Source organism: Hyperoodon ampullatus, assembly GCF_949752795.1.
Source record: "Hyperoodon ampullatus genome assembly, chromosome: 18".
Lineage (NCBI taxonomy): Eukaryota > Metazoa > Chordata > Mammalia > Artiodactyla > Ziphiidae > Hyperoodon > Hyperoodon ampullatus.
In genome coordinates, this window is record NC_136931.1 from 54,890,713 (window position 1) to 54,903,627 (window position 12,915).

A 12,915-nucleotide genomic window follows, 5' to 3' on the forward strand; every position below is an offset into this window, starting at 1 on the left:
TTTTTTTTTTGCGGTACGCGGCCCTCTCACTGTTGTGGCTTCTCCCGTTGTGGAGCACAGGCTCCGGACGCGCAGGCTCAGCGACCATGGCTCACGGGCCCAGCCGCTCCGCGGCATGTGGGATCCTCCCGGACCGGGGCACGAACCCGTGTCCCCTGCATCAGCAGGCGGACCCTCAACCCCTGCGTCACCAGGGAAGCCCTTCCCAAGTATTTTTGATCCTCGGTTGTGTGTCTGCGGATTCGGAACTTGTGGATACAGGGGGCGGCCCATATATGTCGCTATTGACTTGAGTCTACTTTCTCCCAGCAGTGTTTTGTAGTTTTCAGCTGAACAATTAGCTGAAAGAAGAGATGACAGGATTTATGGGAGGATTGGTTGGGGCCGGGGGGCGGGGAGGTGAGGAAAAAAGGGAGAAGGCAAGGCTGATTGCCAAGGTTTCTTCCTGAGTTGCTCACTGGGTGTAGATGAGACAAGAAAGAGCTACTTGCCTCAGGGGAGGAGTCGCCTGGATTTAGACTCAGTTTATTTGACCCCAGGGCCACGTGCATGACCTGAAACCCAGCTCTCTACACTCTCCCAGCCTGGTGGGACTCTGGGTGGGAAAATTCGGGGGAGGTGATCAAGAGAAGCTGACACCTCTTCCCGGGGGGCTTTTGAGGACCTGTGCTTTCTTCCTCTCCCTGACATCCAGCTTTGCTTCCCTGCTCCGGTGGGCCAGGAGGGTCTGTTACAGGACTGGATGCTCCCATCAGTAGCCTTTTGGCCCATCAGTGAGGGTCAGGCAACCCCTCCCTCTCTCCCTGTCACCCCCGGCTCCTCAAGCTAATGAGGCCGGCCCTGATTCCCCAGCCAGGCTGCTGGCCTTAATCTCTCCTAGCAGGGGCTTGGGAGGGGGGTGAACGAAGAAAGGGCCCCTTACGGTGAGACACAAGGATTACGGAGACCTCATGCACGTAGGTAGATGTTGGGGTAGGTGGAGATGGAGAACAGACCCATTTGGGTCCAGGAGCTCAGGGAGATATTAATATCCAGAGAGAGAGACACACCCAAAGAAGGACAGAGAGAAGAAAATTCAGAGGGAGGCAGAAACAAGGAGAGTCAGAAGTACAGAACAAGAGAGATACCAGGATAGGGAGAAAGAAACGAGGGGGAAAGCTAGAGAGAAAGAAAGCAAGAATCAGAGGAAGAGGCAGGGAAAGAGAGAGGGAGAAACAAGAACAGAGATTCGAGCTTAAGAGGTTGGATAAAGGAGAGAGGTACTGGTGCGAGGGGTAGGGGAGACTGGTGTCACAGGGTGACTAGGACAGAGGCCAAAACCAAAACAGGGACAGGGCTGCAGAGAGAGTGGGTGAGAGACAGACAACAAGAGGGATCAAGACAGAAGGACAGGTAAACCAATAAAGACAGGGACAGAGAGACCCAGAGCTGGAGAATGAGAGAGCGGTACACAGGCAGACTGGCAGAAGTGACACAGCCTGAGGCTCAAAGCAAAGAGACACTGAGGCACAGAAACCCCAAATGAAGACCAAAGGCGTGGAGGGAGGGAGGGACAGGTAGGGATAGAGATGGAGATGATACAAGTAGAGAGAGAGAGAGAGAGAGAGAGAGAGAGAGAGAGAGGAGAACCCAGGGGAGAAGAGGAGATGGGAGAAGTTGATATCAAAGCGTGATAGAAGCTGAGGCAAAGAAAGAGGAAAAAGGGAAACTGAGGCAGAAAGGGAAACAATGGGACAGTGCGGAGATGACTTAGTGGGCAGATAGACTGCTGGGGAGAGAAAGGGTGACCCAGGAGAGGGGGCCACGGAAGCCCCGCGACCCTCGTTTCTTGAATGATCTCTCAGGAGCACCCAACATTGCTCTCCTTCCTCTTTGGCAGGAAAATAGCCAAAGCTGGAGGGACACCAATTAGACTTAAGGAAGAACTTCCCTGGGGAATGGGGACTCCTGATCACAGGCGGGACCTGGGGCCGCCCTTCCCCATCAGCCCTAATTGCCAAGATGTCATGGAGGTGGGGGGGAGAGGAGGGGATTAGGCAGACGGGTGCCCCTCCCCCTCCCCGCCAATGTCACCTCCTGACGCCCAGTCGAGTCCCCACCCGGGCCAGGATTACCCTCTGAGATCCAGGCCACGGTAAATGACATCACTCCCAGCCAGGGCTTAAAATCTCCCCATGTGAGGGACCCATTTCCTTCAGCCTCTGCGGTCTGACTTCTCCATCCCAGGCCACCAGGAGAGCTTCATCCCTACTTTCTGAAGGTGAGTGTCTGCAGGGGCAGCGGAGGGGGTGGAGGAAGGGGGAGCGAGGGAGGGGAAGGAGGGGTCAGAATGTGGGTACATTTTATTCGTGGCTGTGTTTTTAGTGTCTGGCACAGGGGTGGAGGAGTGTGTGATGTTTTCTGGATAATCCTACATGGATCAGTGGGTCCGTCCTGACGTTTGGGGAAACGGTGCAGGCTGTGACTGCAGTGGGGCAGCCGGGGTGTGTGTGTGTGTGTGTGTGTGTGTGTGTGTGTGTGTGTGTGTGGACGAACAGGGGAAGCTGGCCCATGGCATGGGGGCTCCAGAAGCTTCAGGGGCGTCTTGTTGGGGAGGTGACACGACCAAGCCCTCCAGCTTCCAGGGCTGGGGGGCTTTTCACAGCTTGAGGGCAACTCCCTGGCACGTCTCCCTGTTGTATTTTCTTTAAAACTTCCCGCAGCCTGAAACTCTCTCTTCATGTGTGTGTTTATCTACTCATTGCCCGTCTACCCCACTGAACCTTGATTTCCTCCCAGTGCCTGGCATGTGGGATGCCTACATATTTGGTGAACAGATGGATGGATGAATGACACAAATAGAATTGAAGAGACACGAGCACACAGAGAGTCAAGGTTTTGTGGCTGCAGCGGGAGGGAAGAAGGGGAGACTGTGAGACTGCCCGAGGGAGCTGGGATTGCACTGATCTGGGGATAACGTGGGGGTGAATTGCTTACCTGGGGACCTCATTTTCCCCAGAGGCTCTGGCTTTTCCCATGTCCGATCTTGGGTGATGAGCACAACACCCAGCTCCTTGTCTCTTGCGTGGTGGAGCCAATGTGGGCTGCAGAGACCGACAAAGCTGGGGGCGGAGTCTTGCTGGGCTGATGTGGAGCCACGTGGGTCTGTGCAAGGTCACTCTGAGTCTCAGTTTCCTCATCTGCAAAGTGGGGACAATGACAAGTTGCCATGGTGATCTAGTCAGATGAGTCACGGGAAGCCCATGTCACAGGCCTGGGCTGCAGTGACAGAGGAGGGGGCTGGCTTCATCCTGCTTTGGGGGATCCCAAGTAAATTTGGGGAGTCAAGGGCAGGGCTCTGGGGCCCAGATATCTGGCTTCTATTCCTGGCTGTGCCACTCACCCCCGTGTGTCCTCGAGAATTGACAGAACCTCTCTCAGCTTCAGTTTCCTCATCTGAGAAATGGACATCTGAGCTCCGTGGGGCTTTGGTGAGCATCCTAAGAGGTCATGGAGCTTGGTGGTCAAGAGGGTGCAGGCTGGGGGGCAGGTGCTGGCTCAGCCGTGGCTCTGCCGCTGACGCGTGTGATGGGATCAGGGATTCTGCTTCTCCGAGCCTCAGTTTCCTCCTCTGTGGAGTGGAGATGACAATAGGACGTACCTCGTGGGAAGTTTTCACTGGATTATTGTTCCCCGAGATCTTATTTCCAAGGTGTCGTGTCTGAGCAGCTGGGGATTCCAACTGGAGGTCCTTATGGTTGGAGGATCTCCTGCCTGACCTGCGGCAGGGACCTTCCTCCCCTCAAGGTTTCATTTCACCAACTGTAGATTATCTCCAGGACCACCCACAAGATAGGTGTGAACCTTCAGGCCTCACCTATCCGAGCACCTGCTCAGGTGGGATCCTGGACCCAGCGGCTGCTGAACCCCAGGATCCCGAGCACCAGCCTGGGGACCCACTAGTTGGTTCCCAGGGCAGGGATGGTGATTTCCCTGGCTCCACCATTTGGGATTATGAAACATCATTGCCTTGAAATTCACCCGGCAGGATGAAAAAGGGTTGCTGTCCGGCTCATTGTAAATTGTCAATGAAAGACAGACATTGTAGTTGCTGTCTGTGCTCCTGGACATTGACACACAAAGCTGTTCAGAGGAGAGAAGTTCTGGAAACCTCATCCTGTTGCCTAACCCAGAGAAGGGTTTTGGTGGGCATCCGATATCATTTTTGTTATTATCATTCTTTGCCGACATCTTTTCCACCAAGCACTTCCTTTTTTTTTATATATAAATTTATTTATTTTTTATTTTTGACTGCGTTGGGTCTTTGTTGCTGCACACAGGCTTTCTCTAGTTGCGGCAAGCCGGGGCTACTCTTCGTTGTGGTGCGCGGGCTTCTCATTGCAGTGGCTTCTCTTGTGGAGCATGGGCTCTAGGTGCGCGGGCTACAGTAGTTGTGGCCCGCGGGCTCAGTAGTTGTGGCTCGTGGGCTCTAGAACGCAGGCTCAGTAGTTGTGGCGCGTGGGCTCAGTTGCTCCGCAGCATGTGGGATCTTCCCGGACCAGGGCTTGAACCAGAGTCCCCTGCATTGGCAGGTGGATTCTTAACCACCGTGCCACCAGGGAGGTCCCGCCCTTCCTTATTTGATGATCTGAGGAGTGGGGAAACCCTCAGTCTTGGAGGTCATTATCATTATCAGCTGCTTGGTTTTGGTCGAGCACCCACCTCCCCCTGAGGCTCAGATCTTCTGCCTATAGGATGGGATCAGCCCAGTGAGAGAGATCTAGGCTTTCCTGGAAGACCAAGCCCTTAGCTGGGTAACTCTATGTAGATTCTGTGGTAAAGACAGATTCAGTGGAAGTGGAGACTCTTGTTCCAAGCCCTGCAAATTGTCCCTAGAGGGCAAATTCACCAGCCTCCCTGTTTCCACTCTCTCCAGAGGCTCCAGTGAAAGATCATTGCTCCTTGCAGAAGAGGAGGAGGACAGAGGGGACTCAGACTGGGGACTGGGAGAGCAGGGCCTCCAGGAGGTCCCCAGGGTTGGACTCCTGGGTCCCCACTCACAGCCTGTGAGTGACCCTGGGCAGGTCATAGCACTTGAGACTGAAGATGTTCTTACCTGTAAAATGTGAACATATTAGTAATACAGTCTCTCCCTCCAAGGTTGTGCTGAGGACTCAATGCCATCCTGCACTGGGAAGTATTGTATTAGTTATCTGTGGCTGCATAACAAGTTAGCCCCAAACTTAGCAGCTTAAAACAATAAATATTTATGATGTTGTATAGTTTCTGAGGTCACAGGAATCCAGGAATGGTGTTGCTGGATGATTCTGGCTCAGGGTTTCTAGTACTATTGTAGTCAGATGTCATTTGGGGCTGCAGTCATTTGAAGACTCGGCTGAGGCTGGAGAATCAGCTTCCCTGGGGGTTCATTCCCATGGCTGTTGGCAGGAGGCCTCAGTCCTTGCCACACGGACCTCTCCATAGATAGGACTGCTCAAGCATCCTCAGCATGGCAGCTCGCTTTCCTAGAGAGAGAGGGCCAGCCTCAGAAGTCACACTGTCATTTCCACAATATCTTGTTAGTTGCACACGTAGCCCTGCTCTGTGGGAGGAGACGACTTTAGGGTGTAAATACCAGCCACTACCTAGGACACCACTTGATTCTTAGGATTTATGTGGTGGTTTTTACTTTTATGGCTATTATCAGCACTGAGCATCCCCGTGACTTTCCTATCAGGTCCTACATAATCTTAGTCCACTTTCTGCCCTGGTCACTCTGCTCCAGTAGCACTGGACACCTTGATTCTCCTCCATAAGACAAAATGATTCCAGCCTCCAGAACTTTGCACCTGCTGTTCCCTCTGCCTGGAGACCTCTACCCCGAGGTCCTCCCACGGCTGATACGGAGTCCTTCACTTTGCAGCTCCAAAGTCACCTTCTTAGAGAGACGTCTTCCCCTGATCATTCACCTAAATTAGATGCCTCACCCTCACCCCAAACCCTGTCCCTCTCCTATTACCACATTTAAATTTTCTCGGAGTTCTTGAAATTTTCCGAAAGCATTTTGATTCTCTAAAAAAAATCTCTTTCCTTGTCCACTGTTTGTTTCCCTGACCAGGAACTCGTAGTTCAATCCCATAAGAACAGAGATGCTCTGTGTCTTATTTCTTGCTGTATCTCTAGTGCCTAGAACTCTCAAAAATGTTTACTGAATGGACAACAGAACTTCAATTTATGATAAATAGAACTCTCCCTACCAAGGGAGGGTTGAGAAGGTCAGGGCAGTGAGAGAAGGAAGGGGTGGGAGCTCAAATTAATGTCATCCATTTTTTAAGCATTTATTTATTTTTCAGATATTTATTGGGGGGGGCACTGGGGACACCACAGGGAGTGAAACATTCCTTGTCTTTGTTCTCAGGTAGCTGACAGGATTGGGGGAGACAGGTAAACTCATAAATATGGCATATTTAACAGGTGTTCCTGAAGAACAGGAGAAAGAAAGTGTGTGTGTGTCTGTGTGTCTGTGTCTGTAATCCCATTTAGGGTGTGGACTGGCTTTCCTGGGAAGTTATGTTTGAGCTGTGACCTGGAGGAGGAGAAGGGGTTAGTTAGCTGGTGAGACGGGTCTTTGGACTGGGGGTAGAGGAGGCATTCCTGGCGTGGAACAGCTTATTGGAAGTTTCCGGAGAGACCGAGAGGTCTCCTGAGGCCATCTTAACTAGGGTGATAGGGAGCCCTGGAAAGGTTCTTTCTCTCCCTTTTATTTATTTATTTTTTTTAAAGGATAACTTTTAATATTTATTTACTTATTATTTATTTATTTTGGCTGTGCCGGGTCTTAGCTGTGGCACACGGGATCTTTTTTTTTTTTTTTTTTTTTTTTTGTGGTACGCGGGCCTCTCACTGTTGTGGCCTCTCCCGTTGCGGAGCACAGGCTCCGGATGCGCAGGCTCAGCAGCCATGGCTCACGGGCCCAGCCGCTCCGCGGCATATGGGATCCTCCCAGACCGGGGCACGAACCCGTATCCCCTGCATCGGCAGGCGGACTCTCAACCACTGCGCCACCAGGGAGGCCCTACACACGGGATCTTTTAGTTGCGGCATGCGGACTTCTTAGTTGCGGCATGCATGTGCCATCTAGTTCTCCAACCAGGGATAGAACCCGGGCCCCCTGCATTGGGAGCACGGAGTCTACCCACTGGACCACCAGGGAAGTCTCTCTCTCTCTTTTAAATAGATGGTATTCTTGGTTTTGTTGTTGAAAAGGTAACATACTCACTCACGGTTAAAAAGTAATCCAAACTGTAAAAACAAGGTATGGATATAACACAACTCCCCAGAGGCAGACACTTTTACTACATATTGTGTCCTTCCTGGGAATTTTCTATGCAGATACAGGTATACATTTATATAAATATATTTTATATGTATATATCGCTGCCTTGTTTTTAAAAATCACAAATGGTAGCATGCTATACATACTGTTCTTTTCCTTTGAAATATATATATATATTCAAAGGATATATTCCTTTGAATATAATATATATTGTATATATAATTTGGTAATATGTGATATCTAATACACACACACATACCTATTGCCAAAGTGTAATAAAAAAAATTAAAAACCTGACTCTTAGGCACATGTAATAAGCACAGGTCAAAGATTTATTTAAATCATGAATGAGGGAACTGGCTGTTTCAAAGGAGAATTCAAAGAACAGAGGTTAATACCATTATTCAGGAAAGGCATGCCAAAAAATGTTGGTCACTTTAGATATGAAGCTAGTTCAAGTCCTACAGGGCAGCAAAACTAACCTCTGAAGTTATCTTTTCTACCAGAGACAAATGATTGGCAACCAAACTTCTGGAAGTTACCATTTACCTTGTCAGTGTCTGGATCCTAATCGATAGTGAATAATCAATTGAACAAAGGTACAGTCCCCTAGAAAAGGAAATAATGCCTGGGTTGGTCTGCTAGATGAAGCTCCAAGACAACCAGGAAATGACATGCTGTCATCCTTTTGTCTCATTGCCAAGTTTAAGATAATCTTTCTTAACTATATACTAGAGGTCTTTTCAAATCCATTATAGAGGACACCCTTATACCTTTTAAATGACTTCATAGTATTCTCTTGCATGGATGTGCCATAATCTTAACATAACTTACTTGGTTTACATAATTTTCTTACTATGTCCCCTTTGGTGGTCATATAGGCTGCTTCCACATTTTGGTGATTATAAATATGCTGCATTAAAAGTCCTAGCTTGGGTGGGTGGGGGATAAATTAGGAGTTTGGGACTAAGAGATATACACTACTATATATAAAAGAGATAAACAACTAGGACCTACTATATAGCACAGGGAACTATATTCAATATCTTGTAATAAACTATAATGGAGAAGAATATGAAAAATAATATATATATGTAGAACTGAATCACTTTGCTGTACACCAGAAACTAACACAACATCGTACATGAACTATACTCCAATAAAAGAAAAATCCTAGCGTAAAGTCTACGCAAACATCTGCTTGAAAATAATAATAACTGCCCACAGTTTTGTATCATTTACTACATGTCAGGTGTTATTTTAAGTATCTGATGCACATTAATTCATTTGACCCTCACATCAACCTAAAGATGTAAGTTCTATTTTCGTTCCCATTTTCTTTTTTAATAAATTTATTTATTTTATTTATTTATTTTTGGCTGCGTTGGGTCTTCATTGTGGCACGTGGGCTTTTCATTGCAGTGGCTTCTCGTTGTGGAGCATGGGCTCTAGGCATGCGGGCTTCAGTAGTTGTGGCACGTGGGCTCAGTAGTTGTGGCTCACAGGCTCTAGAGTGCAGGCTCAGTAGTTGTGGCGCACGGGCTTAGTTGCTTAACGGCATGTGGGATCTTCTTGGACCAGGGCTCGAACCTGTGTCCCCTGCATTGGCAGGTGGATTCTTAGGCACTGTGCCACCAGAGAAGTCCCTCATTCCCATTTTCTGATGCGGTGATCGAGGAACATTGAAAGCAAATTGCTGGCACTAAGGAAAGATGCCATTTTTCTTTGATAAATGTTTCCAATTCGTTCCATCCACATTGCCATGGTCCTGACATGGGAAACCTGTTTCTCCACTCTGAGGCCAGCCCTGGAGTTACCAAGCCTCTTTGTTTTTGCTTTTTTAAAATGATATTTTATTTATTTATTTTTAGCTGCTTTGGGTCTTCGTTGCTGCGCGCAGGCTTTCTCTAGTTGCGGCGAGCGGGGGCTACTCTTCGTTGCGGTGCGCGGACTTCTCATTGCAGTGGCTTCTCTTGTTGCAGAGCACAGGCTCTAGGCGCGCGGGTACCAAGCCTCTTTGACCTTTGCCAAGCTGATGAGTCAAAAACGGTTGTGGAGGATCATCGCTTACTGTCGTTTGACTGTGACTCTCCCTTGGGGTGACCATCTGTCCCAATTTGTCTGGGACTCTTCCAGATTTGGCACTGAAATTTCACATCCCTAGAAACCCTTCCATCCCTGGCAGACGGGGACAACTGGTCACCCTACTTACCATGATTCTGCGTGTGGCTGAACATCGTTTTTGTGGTTCTAGAAGAAAAAAGATCTTAGACAAGGGGGTGGCAGGAAGATTTTTTAAAGGATAGAGTAGGAATAAGAGCTTCCATTTACATGCCCATTACAGCTTTCGCTCTCTGCTTTACAGAGTCTCACTGAAGCTTTGATGACCTTAAGCAGAGGGCTCTTTTATAGGTGGGGAAACTGAGGCACAGAGAGGGGGATAAGTTGCCCAAGGTCACACACCTAAGAAGAGGCAGGATTTGAACCACGCGGTGATGAACTGGGGAGTGTTTGAGTACTCACCCTTCTCTTGCAGGCCCACTGACCTGGGCCCCAGCATCCCTGAAGATCATGATGGCGTATATGAACCCGGGGCCCCACTATTCCGTCAACACCTTGGCCCTGAGTGGCCCTAGTGTGGATTTGATGCACCAAGCTGTGTCCTACCCAAGTGAGTACAGTTCTCCTCCCTGCCACCCCCAGCTGGCCCCCATCTTCTGGGGACCTCTGGGGTCCCTTGCCCTCAGGAGGAGGATGGGCACTTACAGGGGTGACATCAGGGCCATACACCAGCCAAGTGTGTTCACCTGTAAATGCAAAACACCCCTCCACATCTCTTAGGGATGCAGGCAAGCATAGGGACAGTCATAGAAATTTAGGATAGTCATTCCCTCTGGGGTGAAGGAGGGAAGCGATCTGGAAGGGAGAACCAGAGGAATCCCCACCTGTTAGCAATGCTTTATTTCTCAAAGAAGGAAGCACTCTGTTGTTGGCGGCATTATTCTTTAGATGTTTTTTAAAAAATTTATTAAGTTGACTATTATGGACCTGCCACTATTATAGGCTGTATATCCAAAATGTCATGTTTCAACTGAATGTCTTAGTGCAGAAGAAATTTTAGAAAGGGGATGAACATCAAACTCATATACCTCCTTACATGGCTAAAGCCAGTTCTCCTCAGGGAGAAGCATGAGCCCCCCAGTGACAGACAAAGGGGGCCCCCATTTCCCAGGGGGACGAGTGAAGTCTAGAAGCTCAGGGAATCGGCACCCCCTTAGTTTGGGCAGTTGAACACCCAGAAGGGGCTTCTCGGCATCCCATGTACACTCAGGACCTCACATCAGCAGATGAAGAGAATGGGGTCTCAGGTCACCTGAAGGTCCCGTTTTCCTGTCCCTACACCAGGCGCCCCGAGAAAGCAGCGGCGGGAACGGACCACCTTCACACGAAGCCAGTTGGAGGAGCTGGAGGCCCTGTTTGCTAAGACTCAGTACCCGGACGTGTATGCCCGTGAGGAGGTGGCTCTGAAGATCAATCTGCCTGAGTCCAGGGTTCAGGTGGGATGTTCTGGTCTCTGGACTCCTCTGGTCCTTCCTGGGACCCAGAGTGAACGGAAGAGGGAGAGGTCACAAAGTAACAGCCAAAGTCATAAAGTGCCCTAGTAGTCCCTTGCCTCTATTATCTCGCTGGCGTCTTCTCTTACACTCCCACCCCTTCTCACTCTACTCCAACAACACTGGCCCCTGGTCCTTCCTCTAGCACGCCCACCAAGCACACTCCTGCCTCAGGACCTTTGCACTCTCTGTTCCCTCTACCTGGAAGGTATATTCGCCATCACCGTCTTCAAGTCTTTATCAACCAATCAAGTCACCTCGCTAGTCAATGAGACCTACACCCCCTTTGGCATTTGAAGCCGCAACTTTCCCCTGCCACCCCACCCTGCTGCCCACCCTTATCCTGACCAACTGGTTCTTTCATAGCATTTATCACTTTCTAAATACTATGTGATTTGCTTACTTCCTGTTTATTTTTAACCTGCCTCTCTCAACTAGAATGTCAGCTTCACTTGTGTGTCCCCAAAGTAGTAGAAGACGGTTAATCCATGCTTATTAACCAGTTGGATGGATGGATGGATGGATGGATGGGTAAATGTATATATATGCGTTTATATGATTGTATGTGTGTACGATGTATGTATGAATGTATGTATGCTTGTTTGTATCATAGTATGTGTACACCTGTACATAGGATTGGACAGATGAAAGCATGTATGTATGTATTATTGTATGTATACACACAAATGTATGTATGTATGCTTGTATGTATGTGCATGTGATTAGATGTATGTATGTATGTATGTGTGGTTGTATGTCTGCATGTATGTGTGAATGATTAGATGAATGGATGGATGAAGGTATGTGTATATGTTTGTATGCTGTATGATAGTATGTGTGTACATATGGTTGGATGGATGACTGTGTTTATGTATGTATGACTGTATGTGTATACATACAACTGTATGTATGTGTAGTTGTATGTATGGGCATATGGTTGTATGTATGTGTGTGTGTGTACAACTGTATGTATGAATGATTGGATGGATGAATAGAGTGCCGCATAACTGATTGCAGAGTGGAGAGCTATGACTGTGGCATGTCTCACCAATAAGCATCATCATTCCTGGGCACCATGAAGGCTCCCCGGGCCTCCTTCCCACTCACCCACCCCGACCTCCCCTCTCACCCCCAGGTTTGGTTCAAGAACCGCAGGGCTAAATGTCGACAGCAACGGCAGCAGCAGAAACAGCAACAGCAGCCCCCAGGGGCACAAGCCAAGGCTCGTCCTGCCAAGAGGAAGGCAGGCACCTCTCCAAGATCCTCCACGGATGTCTGTCCAGAACCCCTGGGCATCTCAGATTCCTACAGCCCCCCTCTACCCGGGCCCTCAGGCTCCCCCACCACAGCAGTGGCCACGGTGTCCATTTGGAGTCCGGCCTCAGAGTCCCCTTTGCCCGAGGCACAGCGGGCTGGGCTAGTGGCCTCGGGCCCTTCTCTGACGTCAGCGCCCTACGCCATGACCTACGCCCCCGCCTCTGCTTTCTGCTCTTCCCCCTCGGCGTATGGGTCGCCGAGCTCCTATTTCAGTGGCCTGGATCCCTACCTTTCTCCCATGGTGCCCCAGTTGGGGGGCCCAGCTCTCAGCCCCCTTTCTGGCCCCTCCATGGGGCCCTCCCTGACCCAGTCCCCCACCTCCCTGTCAGGCCAGAGCTATGGCACCTATAGCCCTGTGGACAGCTTAGAATTCAAGGACCCCACAGGCACCTGGAAATTCACCTACAACCCCATGGATCCCCTGGACTACAAGGATCAGAGTGCCTGGAAGTTTCAGATCTTGTAGAAGATACTCCTTCTCCATCCCTTGTCCCAACTGCCTCCTTGCACATTGTCTCAACCTGCCCTGGGGCGGCATCCCTGAGAAGGTGGCGGGAGCTGACCATCCCTTCCAAAGGTCATGGCCTCTTTGGCTCCAGTGCAACTTAGCCCAACCCAGTCCACCCCTTTGCTCCTGGGGAGCCCCGTAAATCTTAGTCATTCTCTCAA

At 49.6% G+C, this 12,915-nt stretch overlaps 1 protein-coding gene across 1 annotated transcript; it reads left to right on the forward strand.

Annotated features, from left to right (window-relative positions):
- Positions 1 to 9,880: 9,880 nt before the first annotated feature.
- Positions 9,881 to 12,712, forward strand: LOC307066454 (cone-rod homeobox protein; the record flags this gene model as incomplete). The annotated part of the gene is made up of 3 exons (XM_079723615.1): positions 9,881 to 9,986; positions 10,721 to 10,872; positions 12,065 to 12,712. Exons 1-3 carry the CDS (start codon positions 9,887 to 9,889, stop codon positions 12,710 to 12,712), a joined length of 900 nt encoding a protein of 299 aa, XP_079579741.1. The 5' UTR covers positions 9,881 to 9,886.
- Between the last annotated feature and the right edge of the window lie 203 nt (positions 12,713 to 12,915).